General features: G+C 35.0%; 1 protein-coding gene across 17 annotated transcripts in view; it reads left to right on the top strand.

The window, feature by feature from the left end:
• LOC145243413 (6-phosphofructo-2-kinase/fructose-2,6-bisphosphatase-like) overlaps positions 1-26,091 on the top strand; it is a 262,913-nt gene that overhangs the window by 176,091 nt on the left and 60,731 nt on the right. For all 17 annotated transcript variants that reach the window (XR_013862869.1, XR_013862868.1, XR_013862863.1 and 14 more), the window contains 2 exons: positions 16,104-16,229; positions 18,671-18,767. Coding sequence is in view for 10 of the 17 variants with exons in the window: in XM_080106268.1 (XP_079962394.1) it covers positions 16,104-16,229; positions 18,671-18,767 (223 nt within the window). In the remaining 7 variants the exon portion in view is untranslated. The remainder of the gene's footprint in view (positions 1-16,103; positions 16,230-18,670; positions 18,768-26,091) is intronic.

Here is a 26,091-nt window from a genome sequence, read left to right on the forward strand (position 1 = left end):
AATTTGCGAGCCAATCGGGTTTCAAATGTGAATTGTCCATATATTTACTGTCAGAATATTTTGCCTTTATGTAAGGCAAGTACTCATTTTAACATCGATCCTTGGCTAAACCAGTGTACATCACAGAAATACAAAGTCACAAAATGCTGTCTGAGTATCGAATTGTTTAAGTTGTTGAATTTCCAATCCACAAGATAGAATCAAATTTAGTTTCCCAGACAATATCCATAATACTTTTAATCCTCAAGGAGATTGCACTCAATGTTTCTTAATGAACAATGCAATGGATTTTGAATATAAGTAATTCCAAGGCTTTCTATATGTTTCCATAGTAATGTAACAAAGCCCCCCCCCCTACCATTGCTGGAATACCATCAGTTGTGATACTGATAAGTGAGAAATCAAATTTCGTTTGTCATTTTTAACCAAACTTCCAAAATATCTACTCCAGTCATGGTTCCCTTCATGAGAATTAACTGAATACACTCTTTGAAAAAAAAACATGACAATTACTTGTCTCTTCTCGTGCTAAGACAGCAAGGTGTGCAGAGTCACTTCAGTCTGTGCTCTTGTCTACTGCAATGGAAAAATATTGCAATTCACTGCAGGTGTACATTAGCAGATTTTTTAGCATCTGCTAACATTTCAATCTGCCATGTGACCATCCTTGAAAAGACTGATAGTTTCAAATAGACTATTCAGCGATCAGTTTTGAAAATTTATGATTGTATTTGCTACATTTTTGCTTTTTCTCTTTATAAATATGTTTTTCATATTCACTTGTTCATCTTGATTGTGGTAGGAATAAGTGATAGAGGGGAGTCTGCTGTAGGATAAATGAGTTAAGTAATGTAACAGTGCAGTTTGTCAAATCTTTCAAAATTACCTTTCTATTAGTTTACCTTTGGTTGATGGTTATCAGATGGGCTTGGCATGCTATGTGAAAGTTTTAATACCCTTGAAAGATATTGTGAAGGGAAAATGAAGTAAACTACACTAACTTTGGTAGGGAAACTATAACTAACCGTAGGTAGTTATTCACTCGTGATCATGTCTTTCAGAAGAAGCATCATACTTTTAATTTCCTTTTTCATTTGTAGAAAAAAGCGGTTATATTCTAAGGCTTAAATTGATAACTGAGTAATTAATATGTAAGGACGTTAATTTACACCATAATATCTTTGAATTTGTCAAATACTTTCATTAACATAAGTTTAGCTTTGCATAGAATTAACTTTGGAATTTTCCAATTACTAGAAAATGTCTACTGTCCATTTTTTGTATATGTTGATTAAATGTTTAGGAATTTAAAAGGAAAAAAACCCACTTCCTCTAGCAACAAAACCACCATAATTACATTATGAGGTAAATAATTGTGGAAATTTCTCAAGGAGTCATTTTCTTTTTCTTTCTTTAAAATTAACAGATTTTATTGCAAGAATAGAATGTTGTATCTTGATTTGATATTTGTTATTTTATTTTTTTTTGTCCCCTCGACAAAAGGAGAGTGGACTTGTAAATTCACTCTTGTCCATTCGTCTGTCTGCATTTTTCTCAACTATGCCTTGGAATTTTTTGAGATTTTGCACACTCCTTAAGTAAAAAAACAAAAACAAAAATACTGATTTTCCAGCAGGAAGCGCTTCCTGCTGGAAAATCAGTTTTTTTTTTTTTTTTTTTTTACTTCAGTCTGTCCGTTCAGATGATTGCCATTAGTTTTTCCTGAAATTTTGCCGCAAATTCTATTTTATTAAATAGATGTGCACAGTAAAAAAAACTTTTTTGCGAAAACCAAAAAAATAAATATTAAGGGGTCATAATCGGGGTCAAAGTTAAAAAAAAAAAAAGAAAAAAAAGACATTGACCTCTGCGGTCTCTACCAAATTACTCAGACAATTTATGGTTTAAACATTTGAAATTTACCAGAAAGGAGATAGGGCAAGCTTTTTAATCGGTTTGGGTCGAACATTTTTAGTTATCAGTATATAAATATATTTATGTTTGTATGTCTGCCTAAAACTTTCGACCGAGGCGACGGATTTTACCAAGGTCAGTATCGTTTTGAAGGTTGACCTTTCAGACGACAAATATCGAAAAATTGGCTAAAAACATTAATATCTTCACCTTCAACTGGGCACTTTTCTACGGGGGGGGGGGTCACTTTTTTTGTCAATATTTTTGAAAGTCATCCTCTCCTTTCGATTGTCTAGCCTTAATTTAAACATAAGTCACTTCCAGTTTGGTGGTGGTCGTAACAGCAAAGACGTCACATTTTTTTCCCCTGTTCTTTTCCTCCTTCGCAGTACAGGTTCGAGCCTGCCTTCCTACTACCACTTTTTTTTTTGCGCAACATACACGTCCAAACACCTTGGCAATGCCTGGCTGAAATGCTAGTAATCTATAAAAGTGAAAATGTGTGTGTGTGTGTGTGTGTGTGTGTGTGTGTGTGTGTGTGTGTGTGTGTGTGTGTGTGTGTGTGTGTACATTTCCCTACCAAATAACTCTGTAAATTTTCAATCTAGAGACTCAAGATTTGACATTTGGGAAAATCTTTTTAATCGTTTTCAGCCAAAGAGTTGGTTGTCAAGAGGTCAAAGTTCAACGATTTGACCTTTGCAGATTCTATCAAACTTCTCCGCCAATTTTGTGTCTGAACACATGAAATTTTAGATGTAGGTTACTTGGATATTGGTCAAACATTTTAATTTAATTTAAGCTCAAAACAATAAATGTTAAAGGTCAAAATTGGGGTCAAAGTTTAAAAAAATTCGACCTCTGGTGTCTCTACCAACTTTTCTCTATGGTAGTTAAGGAAACCTTTTATATAGAAAGGATTTACCGTACATATGCACACTTTTTAATATATACATATGCACATAGTTCTGAACAGTACATAGCGCCTGAGCAAAGCAGGGCTGAACTGCTAGTATATCTATAAAAGTGAAAATGTCTGTGTACATTTCCTTACCAAATGACTCTGTCAGTTTTCGGTTTACAGGCTCAAAATTTGACATAACAGGTATTGAGATTTGGGAAAATCTTTTTAATCGGGTTCCGCCCAGAAATTTTGCTGTTAAGGGGTCAATGTTCAACGGTTTGACCTTTGAAAACTCTACCTAACTCCTCTGCCAATTTTGGGTCTAAACACTTCAAATTTTAGATATAGGTTACTTGGACATGGATCTAACTTTATAATTTGATTTGAACACAAAACAATAAATGCTAGGAAGTCATAATTGGGGTCAAAATCTTTAAAAAAAAAAAAAAAAAAAGGTTGACCTCTGTGGTCTCTACAAAATTACTCAGACAATTTTTGGTCTAAAGATTTGAAATTATACATAGTGTATTCAGATATGCGGCAAGTTTTTTAATCAGTTTTTAACTGAAAAGTTGGCTGCCAAGGGATCAAAGTTTAAAAGATTTGACCTTTGTGATCTCTAACAAACTATTAAGCCGATTTTGGGTTTAAACATTTGAAATTTTACATAAAGGGTATTCAGATATGCGGCAAGCTTTTTAATCAGTTTTTGGGTGAAAAAAAAAATATTTTTTTTAAATTTTTTTTTTTTTTTTTTTTTTTTTTTTTTTTTTTTTTTTACACAAATTGTCTTTGGGCCAAGAGGGTATAATGTAACACCATGTGAGTTTGACAGTTGATAACACAATGGATCCAGACTACAAACCTGTGAGTTCTGTGAAAACTTCACAAAAAACGTTGACTGCGAGACTAATATCCATGGATGTTTCCCCTGTAGTTCTGCACAATGTTGCTTCTCATAACCGTGTTCATAGCAGCAAAAGGAAGTTAGAACAAACTGTTGAAACATTCAAAAGTGACATGTCCATGGTGATAAAGTTGGTGTTATGAACTGACTGTGCAGAATTAATGCCCAGTGAAACGGACATCAAAGAAAAAGCATAACTGGATCGATTACATTATCTGATGAAAAAAAGTTAGAGCGCTTGAGTTCCTGATCAAATCCAAATCATGACACTTGCTCCTGAATTCTAGTGAATACAACTCCAAATTCTTTGAGGTGTCTGAGTATGTTGTTCGAACTGACAAATAGTATTTTGTCAAAACCTAACTCGATTCTTCCCGGAGACAGTCGACGTGATAATACAAATATATGATGATGAATACAGCCACCAAACCAGGCAAAAAGGGCTGTTAGTATAGCAAAGGGTGTTCACAAACAACAACGCTTGATAATTTGTGTGTAATTTGCATGAACTGTATGTTGTAAGTGGTGTGTTTTAGCTGGATCTACAGGTGCACATTCTGTTCTGTGACATGCGTCAGAATGCAAAACTTCTTGTTGATGCCATGAAGTGGAACATCACTTACGAAGATTTGATTTCAAAGTTAGTTTGTGATTCTTCTAACAATGAATGTATTTATTTCAGTTTTTAATTTTTATCTTCATTTCATTGTTTTATTAATTATGTAATAGGTTTTCTTGTGCAAAAATGTGCAGATTCTATCTGGCAAGTTCATTTGAAATAGAGCATAAATAAATCTGAAAATGCTGTTCTCCTACTCCCTCTTCCACACGTTACTACTTATAAAAGAACATGCTTGTCCAAATAGCAAGCTATATCACGTGATGACCGTTTCTTTTTCAAAAAGGAAACCCTGAAGTTTAATTCAAGAAAAATCAATTATTTACAGTTACGAAGGACGTATTTAGCAGTTAAGTTATGAATTTGTAATATTTTTCTTTTCTAGATGCAAGTGCTAATATTATATTTATTTCAGTTTTTAATCTTTATCTTTATTTCACTGTTTTATCAATTGTGTAATGGGTTTTCTTGTGCAAAAAATGTGCCGATTCTATCTGGCAAGTTCATTTTGAATATATATATATATATATATATATATTTATTTACTTTTTTTTTTTTTTTTTTTTTTTTTTTAATAAAATTTTTCTCATTCATAAATGATTATTATATTCTTCAAGTTGATAGCATAAATAGATTAGGCAATTGTATTAATTTTTAGTTGGTGAGAGGGAATCTTTCACCATACCTTACACGCCAAGTGGACTTTTAAGTACAATACTAAAAAAAAATCCTTTTTTAAAGGAGCGTAGACAATGCATTGTGGATGCGTTATCGGCAGCTCCCATTACTCTCGCTTCTTTGTCACTCAGTCTTCATTTTTTAATGAGTGATTTTTCTAACAAATGGAGAAGAAAAAAAAGCTGTTTTCTAGGTTGGCAGTATTTTACATGAGCAGCCACCAGAGATGTTGGAAATTTTCTGTTTCTATGTCTATCCTTGTAGCCATGTCACGAGTAATGGTGCTGGAGGTAAACGTTTTATCTAGGCTGACATTATCCGCCTGATAATCAGGCGAACCTTGGATTAACCACTAGGAGGCTGTCCTGGGGCTGCTGTATTGCCATTTCGTGAATGGATTCTAGACCATGCAGTAGCTTCTGGTGGGGCTTCTCGGTGCCATATTAGTGGGTACTTGTTACAGCTTTACCTTTTCATGTGCTACAAAAAAAAAATTTCTTCGTTTCTATTTCTCTCTTACTTTCCCTCCAAGCAAGTCTGTCAACCTAGTGCACAAATCCCAAAACTCCATTCTGAAAAGTTTCAATAAAAAATACATGATTAAACCCGGATTTCCAACTTCTAATGTAGACCCTCATTACCATGTCTCCTCTAACATCAGGGGTCTACGTTCTAACCTTCCAGAGGTTGAAACCCAATTACAGGAGACTAAACCAGACATATTATTTCTAAGCGAAACTGGCATTGGACAGACTATTTCCCTAGATGAGTTTGTAATTAAAGGATACTCTAATTTAACTTCTAAATCTGACCCCCAAGATCGTCATGTGCCTATATTAAAGATGGCTTTTGATGTAGTAGGGATATCTCTAGAGAAGATCCAAACTTACCCTATATGTGCTTCCGAGTTGCACTTGCTCAAACTACTGCGTTTATATTTGCTCTCTATCGCCTCCACAACAGCAGAGTTACTATCTTTTAAAAGCATATCTGAGAAAATTGACTACGTACTATCTGCTTATCCTTCAGTTAATATTCATGTCTGTGGAAACTTCTATATTCACAATGTGGAATGGTTAACTTGCTCAAACAAGACCACTGATGAGGGGAGCTTCTGTCATGATTTCTCCATTGCTTATGACCTCACTCTGATTTTTCATGAACCAACCTGTGTACCCGATACTGACGGCAAGTATGCAAGTCTCCTAGACCTTATTCTCACAACTTGCCCCGAACTGTGTTCGGCTTCTGTTCTGTCTCCACTTGGATCTTCCGACAACTCTGTATCAGTTAAGATAAAAATGAAATGTAATAAGTCCTCAGATGTACCTCCCCATCATACAGTATATCGATACTCTATGACTGACTGGGATAACTTCCATACATTTATATCAGATCTACCTCTGCGTTCCATGTTTTAAAAGGATGTGTCCTCTATAGTATCAGACCTGACGGATTGGTTAATTGTAGGTATAGACCGTTTCATACCATCTAAAAAATTCCAGCAAAAACTTAACAGCCAGCCGTGGTTCTCTCCAGAATGTGCTGCTGCCATTGCGCACAGAAATCGCCTTTTTCATTGTTTCCAACATAATAGATGTACTGAGACTAAAGCCGCTTACAGGACTGCCAGCAACCACTGTAAAAAGTAAAAAACTGAATATACATCTCTCTTGCATTCTGTATTAAGTCCAAAGTAGCTAAGCAGTGGCTTGGTTCCTACCAGTTTTGGCAAATAGCAAACAGAATCCTGAACAGAAGCGTGTGCTCTATCCCAACTATCTTCAATGGCCCTGAGGTAATCTTGTCAGCATCAGACAAAGCCAAACTCTTTGCAAAGAACTTTGCAGCTAATTCTCTTTGCGACCAAAGCCGCCAACCCCCCAATATTTCCTTCTGTATCAGAAAACACGCTATGTGAGATACGAATATCTGTACGTGATGTTGCCAAGCTAATCAAAAACCTTAATTCCAGTAAAGCAACTGGCCCTGATGGTATTCCAATTATAGTACTCAAAAATCTTCAACCAGAACTAGTGCCCATATTTACAATACTGTTTAAACGTTGTCTTAAGGAGAATTGCTTCCCATCACCCTGGAAAATCTCATAAGTATACACTGTATTTAAGAATTCAGGTGATCGCACATCCCCCTCTCAGTACAGGACAATAAGTCTCCTGTGCATCATGAGTAAGTTGCTGGAATCTGTTAGAGAAGTAATCAACCATCTCGGTAAAAATAACCTTAACATGCAATATGGTTTCCATTCTGCTAGATCTGCAGCAGATGTGCTTACAGTTATATCTCATAGGATTAGCAAATCTCTTGATGGAGGCAACCTTTCTAGGGCAATTGCTCTTAAAATATCAAAGGCCTTTGATAGGGTATGACATAAAGGTTTACTTCACAAGATCTCCAGCTACATTATAGCTGGAAATGTCTTCTCAATTATTAAATCCTTTCTCTCTAATAGGTTGATAATAGTGGTTGATGGGCAGAAATCAGAAGCTCACAGTATTAATGCTAGAGTCCCTCAGGGTTCCATACTGGGCCAACTCTCTTCCTGATCTATATTAATGATCTCTCAAATCACATCCTTACATCATTTGTAGACAATTATGCTGATGACCCTACTATCTATGGTAGCACATCTAAGACCGTAAACGACCAAGTTCTCTCCGATTCTCTCTCCTCTGATCTTGAGCAAGTGGTACAATGGGGAAAGAGGTGGCTTGTTACTTTTAATGCAGCTAAAACCAAGCTTTTTTTACATCAACACTCTGATCTCCATCTGGCATCAATTGAAATGAATGACTCTAGTCTTGGGAAGGCCTCATGTTTTGACAAGCTTTTGGGCTTGACCTTTAAGCCTGATCTGAAATGGAACACATACATTAAATCTGTTGCCAAGGCTGCTGGAAAGATGGTGGGATCCTTTCATCAATCCAGTAGATATCTGACTGCTGATGCAATTCTCTATCTATATAAGAGCCAGGTACGTCCAAGGATGGAGTACTGTTTCTACATCTGGGCAGGAGCTGCTAGAAAGGACTTATCCTACCTTGATAGAGTTCAGAATAGACTTCGTAGCCTCGTAGGGGATGTCCTTTTCTCTTCCCTGCAACCTCTTTCTCACAGAAGAGATGTTGCGAGTTTGTCTCTGCTGTGTTATTATTTTCATGGCAAGTGCTCGACTGAGCTCCAATCTATGCCCCCCCCTGCCAAACTTTCACAAGAAACACCCGTCTAGCAGAAAACATAATTAATTTCCCCCACTTTTTATCCATGCCTAAGCCTTAATGTAGATTCCATGAACAAAGCTTCTTTCTTAGAACTGCACGCCTATGGTATTGTTTTTCGTTTTCCTGTTTTCCAGCTGACTACATGGTTGACTTCAAGTTTAACGTAAACAAGTTTTTGACAAGCCATTCCTTATAAGTTAACAAATTTATCTAATTTCCATTACTAAAGATTACTTTATTGTCCAATTGTCTACTGTACATGGTTTAGCCCTTATCCTCGAGTGGCCTCTTGGCCTTGATAAGTGGTGAGTCCTGTGTAAAAAAAAAGTGTATGATGCATCGCTCTGTAAATCTCCCTGGTAGAGAAGAGTGTCATATCCTTAACTATCCAAATTTCTGGATGCTTCTTTTCCTGCATCCCACAAAAACTCGTGCTCCATTTTCCACCAACAACCTGGCCAAGTCGAATCGCCATGACTTAATTTCTTTCTAACTATCACCCCCTATCACCTAGCACGCAACGTAAGACAAATCCCTGTTCCCACAACAGACAGTTCTCAGGAAATTCCTTAAATCGACGAACATCTCTCTATAAAACGTGTTATACTGCTAGAAGTCCTCGTAAACCATGAGTGAAAAGACGGGAGAACGCCGCATTGCCACAAATATAGAAGACCTATATGGACAAAAATTGAAATGTTTAGCAATTCCTATTCTAGGCTTACATTTCCACCAAGTAACAAAATGACGCACCGCCATGCTTTCCGATGCCACTTTAACACAGAGTGAACGCAATCCGTGCATCAGGAGTTGATGCATGTGGCCACATCTCATGTTCCTAGTCAACACGTGGAGAGAAAAGACTTCACAATATGTGAATTGCTCCCCTCACTTTTAAAATCCTTCAATACAAATCACTATCTACTATCAAAATTTCCCAAAATAATTATCACCTCTTAGGCTCCCCTTATTCATGAGAGATCTCCACACCAGCATGTTGACCCCCCCCCCCCCGTCCCTGCTCTCACCCCTACCTGGAGTGACCTTCCAACAAAGAAAAAAGAAAATCTAGAGAAAAAAAAATCAATCCTAACAACAAAAGGAAAAAAATGATCAGCACAATAAAAAAAAAAAAAAAACATGTATATAAAAAAGAACGACATTGTTTCTGTCTTTCTTTAAAAAAAAAAAAAAAAAAAAACAGTTTCCCCCTATCTCTTTGAGTATAATGTAAAACAATATAGAAAAACTGCGACGAATCCCACTATATTAAAAAAAATCGAATTTCTGTTCACCCTACATTTTTTTTTTTTTTTTTTTTTTTTTTTTTACTACTCTCTTTCCCATCGACTAAGCTTCTCCATCCAACACTTTTCATTGTAGTCGCCAATCTCCTGACACCCCCTCTCTCTTTTCTTCTATCTCGGCTGACTTCCTCCACCCCGTCACTCCCCCCCCCCCTTTTTTTTTTTTTTTTTACATTGTCCGGTCGCACCTAGCTGATTTCCACACTGTCTTCTTCAAACGTACTGCCGCTACGAACCCCTCTCTCTTTCTCTCTCCCAATGTATCACACATGGAAAAACCTGTATTCGCACATTTTTATGAGGCAAGAAAATGTCTACACATGCTAACAAAACTTAACAAAAAAGAAAAAGGTAGAAAAATATTTTATTAAAATGAAAAAATAAATTGGCCTTAAATTGCCGTTTCTTTTTTTGTTTGTTTTTTTTTCTGTGCAGAGCAAAAAAAACAAGAAAGCCACTCACCGCGTTTCTATTTTGTCATCTCGAATTTTCCTTGTTGCTCGATTTTTTTTTTTTTTTTTTTTTTTTTTTTTCCCCCCCCCCAATTGTTTCTTCTTCCTCCTCAGTTGCTTCGCGTGTTTTTGGTTTTCTTCACTTTTTGTGTCCCGGGGGGGGGGGGGGGGTTTCCCCCTCCCCTCCCCCCGGCCGTTTCAATTTTTTCTGTCTGTCTCTCTCTCTCTCTCTCTCTCCGAAGTTTGTAATGAGAGCGCTCATGTTTTTTCACTTTTTTTTTTTTTTTGTGTTCGTGATTTTTTTTTTTTGTTTTAGTTGATTTTTTTTTTTCGAAATAGATTCGGCCGTTTCAATTTTTCTGCGTGTCCCTTTTCGTCGTTAAATCACCTGAAGATCGATCTAAGGTCTAACGGCACCATTGTAACCTCGACGTGTGGCTCCCTCGTCAGATCGCCGACTCCCAACGTCATGTACCATGGATTTTTCGTTCGACTATTCCTCTTATGGCTGGATCGTCCTTTTCCCGTTGGTGACTGTCGATGAGAACACACGCAGTTCACAAAATAGAAATGTGAACAAAGGAAAAACACAAATGCCAATGTTCACATATAAACTGACTGTTGGACTTGTGGATGTGGGTGTGTCTTCTCCCCATTCTATTGATGTTACATTTGTCCATCTCTATTTCACAGTCAACTCTATAACTGTTCAAATGTAGTTATCAACTCCCATCCGACATCAAGGGTATCTAGTTGTCAACTCTATCCAATTTCCATCTGCCATCTAGCGCATGTAGATGTCAACTGCCTGTCTCCTCTGTCTTCGTCTCTCAGGTCGCCTACCCCACCCTGGCTACCGGAAGCTTCCCTTCCCTGTTTTATCAGTAGGTTTCTATTATTGTTTGCTATTTCCTATCTATTGTTGATTGTAGGATATTTCCAATTTCTTTGTTTATTCTAAGCTATTTCCTATTCCTTTGTCTATTCCCCCCTCTCAGCACTTAATGGCTCAAATCCACCCCAGGGCCACTTTTACAGTTGTTTAGGGAGCCTGTTGGCTTCCATCTATATATATAAGGCAAAACGGCTGCAGGCATTTTGTATGTCCACTTTTTCGCTGAGCTTCTCAACAAGGTTACTATTTTGGAGAAGTTTCCTTATACTTCCTAGACTATATCTTAGATTTGCCAACAGACTTATCTATTTATTTTGATCGAATTTTAAAAAAATCCCTGGTTTCCAGTGTTTGTCTTTTATACGAAAGACAAACTGATTGAAGCAAACAGCAGTACCTGGCCCTCCCGGCTGGGACGTGAAGAAGGCAATTAGCTTTGATCAACTTGGGGGCGGGGGGAACCCTTCATATTATCAAATTGCTATTAATTTGAACACTCCCAGAGCTCCCCCATTTTATGGGGGAGCTGGTTTTCCCCAACATCATGGGAAAACAATGTCAGAAAGCCAGAAGTTCTTTTTTGCGCCTGTGTGAACGCCTTCATTTCTGCAACTCAACTTTTTGATTGACATTGCTAAATTTGAACACTTTTCACTTCGTAGCATCATGGTGTAGTGGTAACATGTCAGGTTTTCTTCACTTTCTTTTCCACCTTCGCATAATAGGTTCAAACCTGCCTGCCTACCACTTTTTTTTTTTTTTCTTTTTTTTTTTTTTTTTTAAACACGCCTACAAACCCCCGGATACTCACGCTAGTCTTAACTAAGTGTGCACTCCAGCATATGACTAGATCTGAAACTCTTTACTAGACGCATTTCCTAAAGCATATGGTCTATATCTCCAAAGAATACAAGAGTATAAAAAAGATGCAGGACTTGTACACATTCATTTTGATGATAATTGATCAGTTTGATTACACATTTTTCAAGCCTATGAAAAGCTTTGCTAGTTTTGGGATTCTTGGAAATATTTTAGAATCTAGAGATCATATCAAGAGAATGTTTTTTTTTCCTAGTAGAATAATACTTTTAAAACAAATTGCATAATCAGTTTAAAAATCAGATATCAATTTTTAGAGTAAACTGGATGAATTCTGAAATGTTCAACGAATTTTGAAATATTTCAAATTTGATTTGCATTGTTACATATTTTTGTTACGACTAAAAAGTTTTTACACAACACAGGAAGTTCTTTTACTTTTATTAGTGTCTTGTATTAAAAAAGGAGCAATAAATTAACATGTGGGAAATAACACGAGACAACAGTTAGAAATTCAAATATGAATATTTATTCAAATATAAGAAATATAAAAAAACAAAATCTGAAGAGTGTTTAAAGATTATATTCAACCAATGAGCAAAGAACATATTGAAATGTACAATATCAGCTTATGAAAGAAAGTGAGGTTTCAACTTGCAGTATACTTGTTGGTCATTCAGAAGGCAATCTGCATGAGAAATAAATAGTCCAGTCATGTTTACTTTGCTTACCAACATTCTCATACAGAGAGAACTTTGTATTTTGATTAGTGTAAGGCAAAGGATGTTAATTTTGAATAACAAGGTTGTTGCTACACAATCTAATTACAAGTCCACATATCAGGTTTAATAACTACAGGCAGTTGGAAATGAGTTGGAGTATATGTTCACTCCAGTTTGTTGGATGAGAATGACAATCCTATTTTTATTAATGAGACAAGTTGACGGATTCTGAAATCGTTTTGATGATTCAAATTCAACTTTTTTTTTTTCTTATTCACAATTGCAAGTTTGAATATTGAAATTGTTCATAACGGCATATTTAGCTGTAAGAGAAAAAGGGGCATTATCACCTTGAAGATAATGGAATTTCATCTTCATAGATGTTGTCCAATGGACATGAAAAAATGTGTAAACCGTATCTAAGTTCTCACTTTTAGGAATTTATATAGTTGTCAATCGTGCGACTGTATGATCTAACAGACAATTTTGGAGAAAAGGTTATGTACTTAGAACCAAGGTTGCTGAGTGCATAGATCTTAGTGATGAAATCTGCAACATTGTGAGATTGACAGATTGGAGTACAGGAAATAGCTTTGCTTTCCTGAAATCATCTATCAACTCTCTGCCAGAAACTGAAATAAGGAAATAAAATAAATGTATTCTGATAAATTATGCTAGTAAAATCTTAAGTTCAAATAGTACGATGTGATAACATTCAATTTATGTAAATCTGGAAATTTTTGAAAAGTTGACAAGAAATTGATTAGCACGAGATACTCAAATTAATACGAATTTTAAAAATTCTATACAAGCATATCTAAAAGGTCATTTCCGTCTCAGCAAGTTTATGTTGATATTAATTTATTTTTTAACTTAGCCCCCTTTTATCTATTGTAAATTTGAATAAAATCTTAGTTTCAGTATTAATTTCCTGGTGTTATTCTTGTCTTTCTGGTCATGATCCAACTTTGTTATTTAATCCAGCTTTTTATCTTCAACAGTAACATTCCAGCAGCATTAGTAAAACTGCCGCTCTGAGCTGAACACATACTAACTTTAGCTGAAAACCCACAGACTTGGGATAAAGTGTCCTACATTATTAGCTTCATGCTGGAAGCGTGCCAAGTCATTTTAGTATCTTTTTAATGATAAAGTAAAATCTTAATTCTGTGTGTCCAATTAAGTCAGAAACTACACAAGATACAGGCCTTTCTTCCTCTGTGCCAAATGGAATTTCTATTTTTTTTTTTTTTTTTTTTTTTTAAGAACTTCTGTAAAATACGATCGCTTCATGAATTACATGATCCTCTTCAGATCTGTCAAACGTTACTCTGGCTTTTAGTCTTTATTTTAAAATTCAGAAATATGAAAATTCTACCTTAAAATTTAAATTGTTGAATTAGATAATTAGATGTTATTCCACCCTGGTAATGGTTAAATAGAATATAATTAAATATTAATTTCATTGGGGTCAAATTAGTGTGTGGGTGTTGAGGCAAAATTGCTACATTTTTACTTTTATTTTCAAAAATACTACTGAAACTAGGTCAAATAGGTGTCTGTCAAATAGTTTTTTATTGAACTAGCTGCAAAGTAGAGGTAGGTTTTAAAAGATGTTATGAGTATATTTTCCTTTTTAATCTATTTTGTTATCCAATGCCAGGTAGGGAACTCCTATTTTATGAACAGAAGTGATTAAAGTAGATTTTTCTAAGATTTTCAAAACCTGTTAAATGATGGGAAGTTTTTCTGTATAAAATATATTGAATTTCTAGCAATGGAAAATAACTTGAAACTCTGATTAATTTTATTTATTTTATTTTTTGTAACAAATTTTGTTTTTTGTAACTTAGTGAACAGGTAAAGCTATTTATTCCTTGTAGTATAATGAAACTTGTGGTGTTCATTCCAAATGAGTTCACAGCATCAAGGTAGATCACCCACGTTTATTGGCAATTTGTCCTCGACATTCCTCAGCCATTCCTGGTTCAAGTGATGAATACCAAAACTCGGTTGCTACCAGCTCCATACCTGCTTTTATTGTTGCAATCTAAATCTCAAGTTGGTCATCTCTGCAATTTCAGATAGCAATTGCGCTTGATGCTACCAGCTTGCAGATGAATTACTCCTTATGTTATCAAGCAATGTAGCCAAACAAATTCTTCTTAGGAAGTCTCTGATGCCAATGATGTACCTTGCATGGATGACGTGGTTTGGAATTTGTTAAATGAGGCAGATATGCAGCATGCACTGTAGACACTACATGTTGAAGATTTTAAATGTTTAAAAGTCTTTACTAAAAAAAAAATACTAAAGACATCCATATCTAATTTGTTTACCATTTATGCTAAAAGGTAAACAAAAATTAGAAATTTATTTCCAAAAGTTGTAAAGTCAACTGTTACTAAAAGCAAGAAAAATTACTTTTCTACTTAGCTTTTATTTTTTTGGGTGTAGTTTGCTTGAAGCATTGTATAGTATGTAGTTAAATAGAATTGTAGAAAGCTGTACAATGCAGAAGTAATGGCAAGACACATTTATAAGCTGTATTAATAAATTTCTCACCTGCTTCAGCTTGTGTCTTTCAGTTACTTCTGCATTGTACTGCCTTCTACAATTCTATTTAACTTTTATTTTTTGCTTTGACTCTTGTAAACCTGCCAGATTTTCATTGTGGACCCTTGATGTAGATTTAACTAAAAAATCACAAAAAAATACAGCAAGTAACCGTCACCAATCGAATTTACGTTTATTAAAATAAAATCATTTCTTAATAATTTTAACATTAGCTTTTAACTTTATTTTTTTACCAGATCAGATTCAGCTGTTCATTTAAATATACCTAGGCATTATACTTCATACAGTATTCCCAATCAATAAGCTATGTGTATTTTAATGTAAACTGATATTGCTCAACACTACTGTAGTGGAACAACAAAGAGTTCAGTGTTATGCATTTATGAGACTGTAAAAGTTATATTTAGTCTGTGGCTTTGTTTGCCAAGATACCTGTGGCATTGCAGCCGAAGCTAAATTTAGTTTACTTTCAGGTAGTCTACATAATATTGTTGTGACCAGCAGTGATTTGTTTGGAAACTCGAGTCTAACTGCTGACTGAGCTCTAGTTCTTGCTTATATAGCCAATGTTAGTAAGTTCCCGGCTCCCAGAACAGATCATTCTGGTTTGTGGAATGATCTTCAGACTAGCATGAAGATAAAACCTATTTTGAAACTAAATGATATCTAACATATCTAATTTTAATGAAATTTAAACCGTATGTACAAAAAATGTTAAAATTTCAGTTTCTTCCGACTGTACAAGATTGATGTTGGAAGGGGCAGTAAAAAACAAAAAAAATGGTGTTATGAGCATAGTGAAAAAGGACAATGTTGGGTTTTCTAGCTAGTTTGTGATAAAAGTTGAATCTGATATTCAAATGACTTCAAAGATCAATGCACTGGCTTTGGTTGATCACTTTTAATTATTTTTCAGTGTTCACATTGGTCTTGTTAATCTCCAGAACAATGGCATTATTTACATCATATAAATGAAAAACCTTTTAATTTAATGAAAAATTTGAATTTTAAAATGGAATACTCCTTTGCCTGAATTTTAAATGTTAATCAATTTTTTTTTTCTTCAGCTTCATGCCCAACAGTTGTTCAGGCTCCCACTGTTATTTCTATGGTTGGTTTGCCAGCCCGAGGAAAGACCTACATCTCCAAAAAACTTACACGTTATCTTAACTGGATCGGAATTAAAACTAAAGGTTAGTAAATTTTTTATTTTTTGTTTCCATACTTTTAAATTTTTCAAATTTTTTTTTTTCTAAACATATTCTAAGCAATTTGTGAATTTATTAATCCAGAAACATTATTTTTCTCTCTAGCTTCCTTTTTTTTTTTCTATTGTCTACTTTTACTTTCTCTGCCATATCAGATATTCCCGATAAAACATTTTAAATCATTTGTCATGAACGTTTAAAACCTTTTAACTACAATATAGGGTTTTTATGAAAAGGAATTTTTATTTTTAAGTTAACCAAAAAGTTGATGGTTTCTGAATGTACAACTAGAATGGTTACTTTGTTCTATTCTCATTAGATAAAATGTATGACAAGAAAAAAAAAAAAAATTCTTTTTTTCTTTTTTTTTCTTTTTTTTTCTTTTTTTTTTCTTTTTTTTTCTTTTTTTTTTTTTTTCTTTTTCTTTTTTTTTCTTTTTCTTTTTTTTTCTTTTTTTTTCTTTTTTTTCTTTCTTTTCTTTTTTTTCTTTTTTTTTTTTTCTTTTTTTTCTTTTTTTTCTTTTTCTTTTTTTTTCTTTTTCTTTTTTTTTTCTTTTTCTTTTTTTTTTCTTTTTCTTTTTTCTTTTTTTTTTTTTCTTTTCATCTAAATTTTTTTTTTTTTTGTGAATAGCAAAGTAGTCTGATAAAAATCATGAATAACCGAGCAAATCGGTTCTTTTTGCTTAGACTAATTTTAAATAAATCTAAAAATTCTAAAAGTTGATTATGTTAACAAGGAAAAGTTACTGTATACCAAACTTTTACATTATCAAAATGACCACTTGATTGTTGCTGATATTCTATTACCTTACCTATCTTGTGAGTGCTAATTGTTCTGTTGGGATGAACTGTTTTCAGCAGACATAGAGGATGCAGCATAGTAGTGGTCGAATACCGCCAATTACTTGAAAAAAAAAAATATATATTGTAGACTGATTATTGCTTTTGGGTCAGAATTGGAAAATGTCTATTTTATCAACCTTCCAGGCCAGAATAATTTTTTAACTAGAGAAAACGTACAATAAAACTTTACTGAGTAGGATCAAATAAATTTGAGATGTATTGCTTATTTAGGTCATAGAAAATCCAACCAAGTTAATTTAATAGATTATATATTAGATAAGATAGATATTAATCTAATTGGCAAATTACATAAAAGGCAAAAAGATGTATACTGCACCATATGTGAACAAGGGTTCAAATTAAGATTTGACACCACATCATGTATCTGGATTATTCAGACTATGGTTTTCATCTTGGATAATATTCTCACAATGTTTAGGCTGATGTAATCTCTAACCTTGAGGTGTGTTTTGAACTCTGAATCTTTGAAATTTTAAACTGGACCTGTTAATCTCATTGGTAGATTGTTCTTGTTCCTTCAGCCATGACCAGGCTGATGCAGCAACTCCTTGCTGCTGCATCAAATAAAAAGCAAATGAAAACAAGAACATGGGTCAGTTGTGAGACGATGTAAACATGAGCTAATAACTTATCTGGACTTATTTCTAATGTTGCCTGAAGTAGACTGGAAGTTATGCTATGAAACTTTAAAAGAATCTGATCTATATTATGGACTTGATAAGAGTTCAGAAGAAAAATACTATCACAGGCCATCTTCCAGCTATTTGGGAAGCAAGATTCAGCAAGACATTTGCTGTAGAGTTTGAAAAAAATATTGGGGTTAGCTCATCTGAGCATTTCTAAATTAGTATAGCAGGGATGAGATCCTGCCACATGCCTTGGAGGTGTCTGTTTTTTTTTTTTTTTTTTTTTTTTATTATACCATGGACATGAGAAGGGGTAGTTTTCAGATCAACTGTAACTTCAGTTCGCAGAGGAAAATTTGAGAGTTGTTTGTTGGCTCAAAGGTGGAGTTGGAGAAAAATTTCTGAGCAAGCAGTTCTGCCTTCTCAGTTGCTGTGCATTTACTGATTCTTCTATTCACTACAGCATTATCAATTTTCCAGAAATTGAGCTCCCCCGCCCCCTGTATTTCCTGGTTATTTTAGCATACCTACTTTTGACTAACTATTTCACTCTTACATTTTCTAGCATCTATAAATTTTTGCTAATTTATACTTGACTAATGACGTATGAACCTGCGGAATGCATGTTGTCTTTGTGCAATGGCAGCTGCACAATTTGTAGTGAACCATTGGGAAAGTGGGGTTGCTATAATACTTCTGTTGGAGTGTCAAATTTGATCAAAAACATAACCTTCACCTTCACTGAAATAGAATTAAAGAAAAAAAAAACCTTGATAAAAATTTCATGCTTTTAAATCTTCAGAGAGTACTCAAGTAGTTTGAATTATTTCTTAATATTAATTGGAATTGGTACATTTTTTTCTTCAAATATGGCATTTTTATAGTGAATTTGTTTTAATAAAATGCTTATTTTCATTTCAATCTTTACTCTTTCCAGTGTTCAATGTTGGTGAATATCGAAGAGCTGCTACAGATAAATATAAAAGCCATGACTTTTTCCGACCAGACAATAAAGAAGCGCTTGAAATAAGGCAGTAAGTTTAAAAAGATCAATTCTTTCTTTTGAATATCTATTCAAGTCTGCTTTTTACATAAGTGGCAACAGGTTTCAGCCATTCTTAACATTTCTAATGGATATTTATATCTAATACTAGAAAAGTGATCTGTTTTTTGTCGCTGTAAACATGTAGATAGGTGAACATCATGGCGGCCAGCACAGAAATGGTGCTGCATGACTGGACCGAAAGCGAAACCATACTAATTTGCATGCATGTGCCATCGGAGGTTTGGGGGCCAGTGTTTGTTTGTCATACAGATTCACTCCTTCATTTCAGGATAGTGGGGAAGACCAGTGTGTGCACAAAGCCACCAGCGAAATGGTGCTCCAGCTGTGATTAGAAATGGTAGTTGCTGCTAGAAGAGTATGAACTGTCCATGGATGTTGCTCTGATCCCATCAAATCAGAATTAGCAGATCCTATGAACCGGTTACCACAAAGGTCAATCGAGAGAATTTAGTCACGCAACTGAGCCTGTACCTCTGACCTCTACTGTGAGGAATAATGAAATGATAAATAATCAGATTATGGAAATGCATAAGAGTAGTGGATATCCAGGCATCTGATGTCTGGCATATTTTGCCCGATTGGTTTGCCCAGCGATTACCGGAGCTGATATGAGGTTGGCTTTTGGAGCATGTGAAGAATGTCAGATGATTGATCCATTTGGCGGTTGTTGTCGTGACAGGACCCCAGAAACATCATTCCACATCTTTAATCAATATTCTTGGAGTGAGAACCAATGCTTGCTGAGAATAACTCATTCACCAGTGGGAATTCAAATAGTTTTTTTCTAGTTGGGGAGTGTGCCTGCAGCTTTGGTGTGCCTACGTGCCAGCAGGCAACATTAGTTTAACTGCCATTACAGAATTAAGCGGATTGCAACTAGAAATAGGTGCTCTGTTTAGGAAGCAGTGTATTGGAACATCACACCCAGGAATGATACATTGACTGCACTTATCAAAAGAATCTACAGATATGAGGTTAGGAATATTGACCTCTGTGCATATGTCACTGGTCTCCACACAAAACCAGTACACTTTGGGCAACCCAATATGGGTTAAGCCACCTTCTTATTGATACACGTCCAAATTCTATTAAGAACTGCCTGATCGATGGAAAACACTAAATGGAGAAGTTTCAGAACCACCAGTGCGATGAAGCAGATGTTGGCGATTATTAGCACACCTTGCATGTAGTGGGATTAAGAGGAGTATAGACAATGCTCAAAGTGGCAAACATTAGTTGATGCAGAAATTGCACTGCATATGTGACTTAACTGAAAGCAAGGTTCATACTTGTTTGCATGCATGTGTTGGAGGCATAAAAGACTGAATTATCTTGTGTGTGCAATATGTTTCAGATTCCTGCACATCCTTCGTTTCTGGAGGGGAGAAGTAGATGACAAAACAAATCTCATGGAATTCTGATTAGTGTTTGCATTAGGAAAAAGGTTTTTTTTATTGTGCTTTATGCTAAAATAATTTAAAAAGCTTTGCCTTCTCAGCACTACACATGCCTCCTACCTACTTTATTAAACTGTCATTCACACATGTATATACAATGGCAAGTGAAACTAAACATAAATATTAAACTTAAGTATTTTAAAATGCTTATTTTAAACCAAACAAACAAAATGCTGTTTCATTAAACCTAAGTTTTTGTAATATAAAGTCTCTGCAGATGGGTAAGTCCCAAATGGAGCCATCTGTTTGCCATGGGTGGCAACCTGTAATATCTGGCGATGGTATTCTGAATGCTGTGATCCTGATTAATAAAGTGTCATGCAAACTAACACTCCATATTAGTCCTTACTAAAAAATCTGAGAACCCAATCGGATTAATCACTAGTCACATCAAGCCATATCACCTATAGGTTTGTTTAGTCCAATTGCATTCCTGCATTTTCACTAGTGATAAACAGACCTCTGACCTTTTATCTTGTAGGTGTTAAATGGTGTTGACTAAGGGACAATTATATTAAGAATAAGAATGATCTCTATTGAAGTGTTAAATATTGGGTACTGAAGACCTGGAGTTCACAAGGGCTTGAAATTTTACCAAACTTGAGCATCTCCAACAAAGACAAATGTTTCCTCTACTCCCTGTTGGTAAATTCTTAACACCAGTTGAATTCCGTGGTGAATGGCTCAGAACTTATAAACAATGCTGATGGATCATTTAAATAAAAAAAAATTTGAATGGAAACTTTCTAAATCATTCTTCAAATACTGAAATGATAAACCTTTCAAGATTTGTTTTTATTAAATTTAGTAAACTTTGCAAGAAATAAAATGGGCATGCTTTAGTTAACATGCAGAGAAAGGGCAGAAATTTACACAGAAGAGGACATTGGCCCAGCAGCACCAGTTGTTCAATTTTGGTTTGTGTTGCTGCATTTTTGGAAGTCTATTCCAAGATCTAGTGATTTCAATTTAGGAAACATCCTCAGGTTCAATTGAAATCTGTAGGAAAACTGTTTCTGGCAATGCCAGCACAGACCTTTTTGTCGTGCTGGAGTGGATGAAAAGCCCTGAGGGAGATCATAAATTAAAATGAGATTGCTGTAAATATCGTTGCTCAAGGGTGTTTAGCTTCTTGAGTTGGCTTTCATAGAGCAGATCTTAGTCCTTGCACCATTCAAGTAGTCAGTTGTTGAACTTTCTCTTGCTACTAGATACCACATTAAATACAGAGCAAAGCCCTGGATGCCATACTCTATATCTTATGCTGGATCAAGGAGGATAAACATATTGTGAATTACTATTTGTAAGAAGATTACATCTAAAAAAAAAAAATAACCTGGTTCTTAAAATGGTAAAAAAAAAATAGAATGATACTAGAAAGTGTGAAGGAAGGAGGGGCTTCAGACTTCCCAGAAATAAACATTTAAATAAGACCTATCAACACCAGACCCTAAATACACCTTGGAGTTAGGAGTTCTCGTTCCAGAGGTGAAATTTAAACTATAAGGCCAAGGAATAAAAAGTAAAAAAATAAAAAAATAAAAAAAAATGGAATAATATCCACTAATATCTACAGTATAGATTTTAGTCTATTTAAAATACTAGAAAAGATGTGCCTTAGAAAGATGAGAATAAATCTATTCCTAACCTTCTGAAATGCTACCAAACATTTCGAGTAACATGATAAATGCTCAGGACAAACGGTATATCCAAAGTATCAATAAAAAATGCTGCATTTCACTTTTTTTTCACTTTACTTTTTTGGTCTGGGTTAGTGACTGGTACATTTATTATTTTTGTTATTCTTCTATTTATTTAACATCACTTTTCCTTGTCAGATCTGGTGCTACCAGATCAGGCTGTCCTTTGGTTTCCTGAGACGAAATGCACCTACATTGACGGTTTTTGTTTTCTGATCTTTTTTGTAAAACTTAATTTTGTTGTGCAAAACCAAAAACAAAACAGCCCCTCTCCCTCCCCTTTTTTATTTTATCCCCTCCCCCCCACTCCCAGACCCTGTCGGTGGAGTATCAGAATACACCGACTGGTCCCCTGCAGAGAGTAAAAGTCCCTCAATGGGGCCACCTGTTGGCCGTAGATGGCGACCCGTAATGCCTTAAAACGGGATCCTGGTGGCTGAGCACCTCATGACCTCGGAATCAAATGGCTGTGAGTTAGCAACCCTCCACTTTGGCCCTTACTTCGGCTAGACGGGTGGTCAGGCAGGCTTGACCCCGATCAACCAGCTAGTCATGACAGTCCCTAATAATAGTAAACCCCCCAAAAAGAAATACAAACACATTAAACTTATATAAAAAAAACAAAAAAAACACACACACATACTGTTATTAGAAGACGATGGTAAGGGCCAATCAGATGGTGAAAACTGATGCTATTGACAACTAACCCTTTCTATACCTTGCTGGGTTCGAGGAAATGAAAAAAAATCGTCATAAGCAGCTATACTGTTTGAGTATATCATCATTGTATTCCTGAGATGCTTAGGCGAATGGGTTTCCCCCAACCATCTCCCAATTTAAGGCTCCGAGGAGGGTGGGGAGCAAGGATGATGATGAAAAAAAAAAAAATTCTATGGCTTCCAAAAAAATTAAGACCCTATCCAGAAAGTGAAGATGAAAACACAAACTTTCCGGAGTATATAATCTTGGAATCGTAAAATAACACAAATAACTAAAATGTCCCCATTCATAATCGAAAAAATTATCAACAAAAATCTGAACACAAAACAAATTAAAAAATTAAAAAAATGGAACTTTACTCATACAAGTATCTACTAAAAGTAGTGCCGAAGAAATTTTAACATGGACAAAGTTCCATGATATAAACATCAAAACCTACCCTCACAAAACCCTTAACACCTCAAAGGGAGTGATCAGATGTCCAGAATTAAACAAACCTAAAAAAACAAAGTTATAGATACTAAAAGAATTATAATAAAAAGAAACGAACAAACAATTAACACCAACACATACGTATTAACTTTCAATACTCCCACCCCACCAACTGAACTCAAGATTGGATATATTAACATTAAGGTAGAAACATATATCCCCAGACCACTTCGCTGCCTAAACTGCCAAAAATTTGGCCACTTCAAAGAATACTGCACTAGGAAAACAACATGCCCAAAATGTAGCAGTAATGAACACCAGGAAACAGAATGCCAAGGAAATATAAAATGCCCAAACTGTGGTGAGAACCATCGAGCATACCAAAAACATAAGTTTTACCGAAGCTAGAAAAATTATTGAAACAGCCACCACAACAAAATCAACTAGATCATATGCAGGTGCAACCAAAAATCAATTAAAAACAATAGAAAATATTGAACTAAAGGAAATCTCTGCCCTCATAAAATAACTTCAAGAACTAGTTGAGGCATTGAGTGCCACCTTACAGCAACTGCCGTCAACTCAAGCTGTACTTGAAAATAACTACCAAACAGTTGAAAGTAAAATCCCACCAGATCCCAAAAATCAAATACAATCTAACAAAAAACCCACACAAACTGAAAACATCCCAAAACCAAAAGAACAATCGCCTATTACCCTCCGCAAAGAAAAAAAATCAAATCTCACACCAACCAAACAGAAAATAAATGAAAAACCCCAAAAAGACACCTCAAAAACCAGAACTACAGATCAGAACAAATTAAATCCTTGGAAATAATGAAAACAGATGAGAGCCTCCGAACCCCCATAATCAAATAGTAGAAAACAACCACTTTTATTTTTAATAAATTAAAAGGAAATCAAAAACATAAAACTAAACTATGGCCAACAAAATAATCCAATTGAATTGCAGAAGTATAAAAGCCAACAAGAATGAATTACTTCTAATATCCAATCTCTGCCCTACTATAATATGCCTACAAGAGACTTTTTTAAAACCATCTGAAACTATCAATCTCCGTAACTTCACTGAATATAACCACACAACAAATAATCCAAATAGAGCTTCTGGAGGAACATCCATTCTCATCAACAAAAACGCAGCACAAAGCCAAATAAATCTACAAACTAATTTACAGGCAATTGCCACCACAACCACCCTACATAGAACAGTAACAATCTGCTCCATCTATCTACCCCCAGATGACTCTATAGATGAAACAGAGATAGAAAAACTTATCAACCAACTTCCTTGCCCCTTCATATTATTAGGTGACTTTAACAGTCATAATGTTAGTTGGGATGTTCAGACACTGACAGAAAAGGAATCATTATAGAAAATATTAACAACAACCTATGCATATATAATAACAAAAATCCAACCTTTATTTACTCTGCTACAAACTCATACTCAGCAATTGATTTCTCTAGAAGTGATCCTAGTATCTTTATGGATTACAACTGGACAGTGCACGAGGACACTTGTGGGAACAACCACTTCTCAATAATATTAGAACACTTTGGTCCTGAAACAAACTCAAAAATTCCTCGTTGGAATAAATTCAAATCATTATGTGGACACAAACTCTTGCCTTGAAAACATGTGAAAGGCCCAATCACTCACTTTACAGCTACCATCATCTCAATAGCTGAGGAATACATACCGAAAACAAAGTATAATCGGCCCAGGTTTAATGATGATTACAAAAAGGCTATCAGGCTATGACATGCTGCATTAAGAAAATTCAACAACCGAGTAACTATTCAGAATTTAAACAACTTCAAAATATGCAGAGCTAAAGCACGGCGAACAGTAAAAGCCAAATGTGAACCATGGAAAAACTTTGTGTCCAAAATCAACAATAACACCGAAGACAAAACCATATGGAAAATAATACGGAAAATATCAGGAAAAACACCAGTTCCCCTCTCAACCACCTCTGTATAAACAATAAAAAAAAATAACAGAAAAAAAAGGACAGTCAACATGCTTGCAGACACTATTGTAAATAATTCATCATCCAAAAATTACAATAAAAAATTCCAGACTATTAAACATGAATCCGAAAAAAACAACGTACACTTTAAAAGTAATAATGAAGAAGTTTATAATAAACTTTTTACCATTCAAGAACTAAAGGATTCATTTAAAAAAGCCAATAACACGGCTGAAGGACCAGATGAGATAACATGAATTCCTGAACGAACTACCAGATCACTCATTAAATACTTACTTTCCATTCTTAGTGACATCTGGATCAATGGCAACCTTCCAGCTATATGGAAACAAGCCAGTCATTCCCATACCAAAACCAGGGAAGGATGCATCTGACGCCTCTAATTATCGCCCCATAGCTCTAACAAGCTGTGTGTGTGCAAGACGATGGAGAGAATGATAAACACCAGACTAATGTGGTTTCTTGAAACAAATAAAATATTAACCAACCTTCAACGCGGTTTCCGAAAACAACGGTGCACTACAGACCACTTAATACGACTGAAAACCTCTATCAGAAATGCATTTATACAAAAAAAGCATATGACTGCTATATTCTTTGATCTGGAAAAAGCTTACGATACCACATGGTGGTATGGTATCATGAAAGATCTCAAAGAAGCTGGACTGAAAGGAAGACTACCCATCTTCGTCAACAACTTTATCAACAAAAGATTATTTAATGTCCATGTAGGAACATGCCTCTCTGATATTAAGGAACAGGAAACGGAAGTACCACAGGGAAGTATTTTATCTGTAACATTGTTTAATCTAAAGATTCACAATATCTTAAATGCATACACCAAGGTGTGGATTGCTCACTATATGTAGATGATTTTTTAATTGCATATAGCTCAAGGCATATCCATATAATTGAGCGTCAACTCCAACTATGCATCGACAAATTAAAAAAATGGACAACCGAAA

This window comes from Euprymna scolopes, chromosome 22 (assembly GCF_053919585.1).
Source record: "Euprymna scolopes isolate OS-2025 chromosome 22, ASM5391958v1, whole genome shotgun sequence".
In the NCBI taxonomy this organism is placed as follows: domain Eukaryota; kingdom Metazoa; phylum Mollusca; class Cephalopoda; order Sepiida; family Sepiolidae; genus Euprymna; species Euprymna scolopes.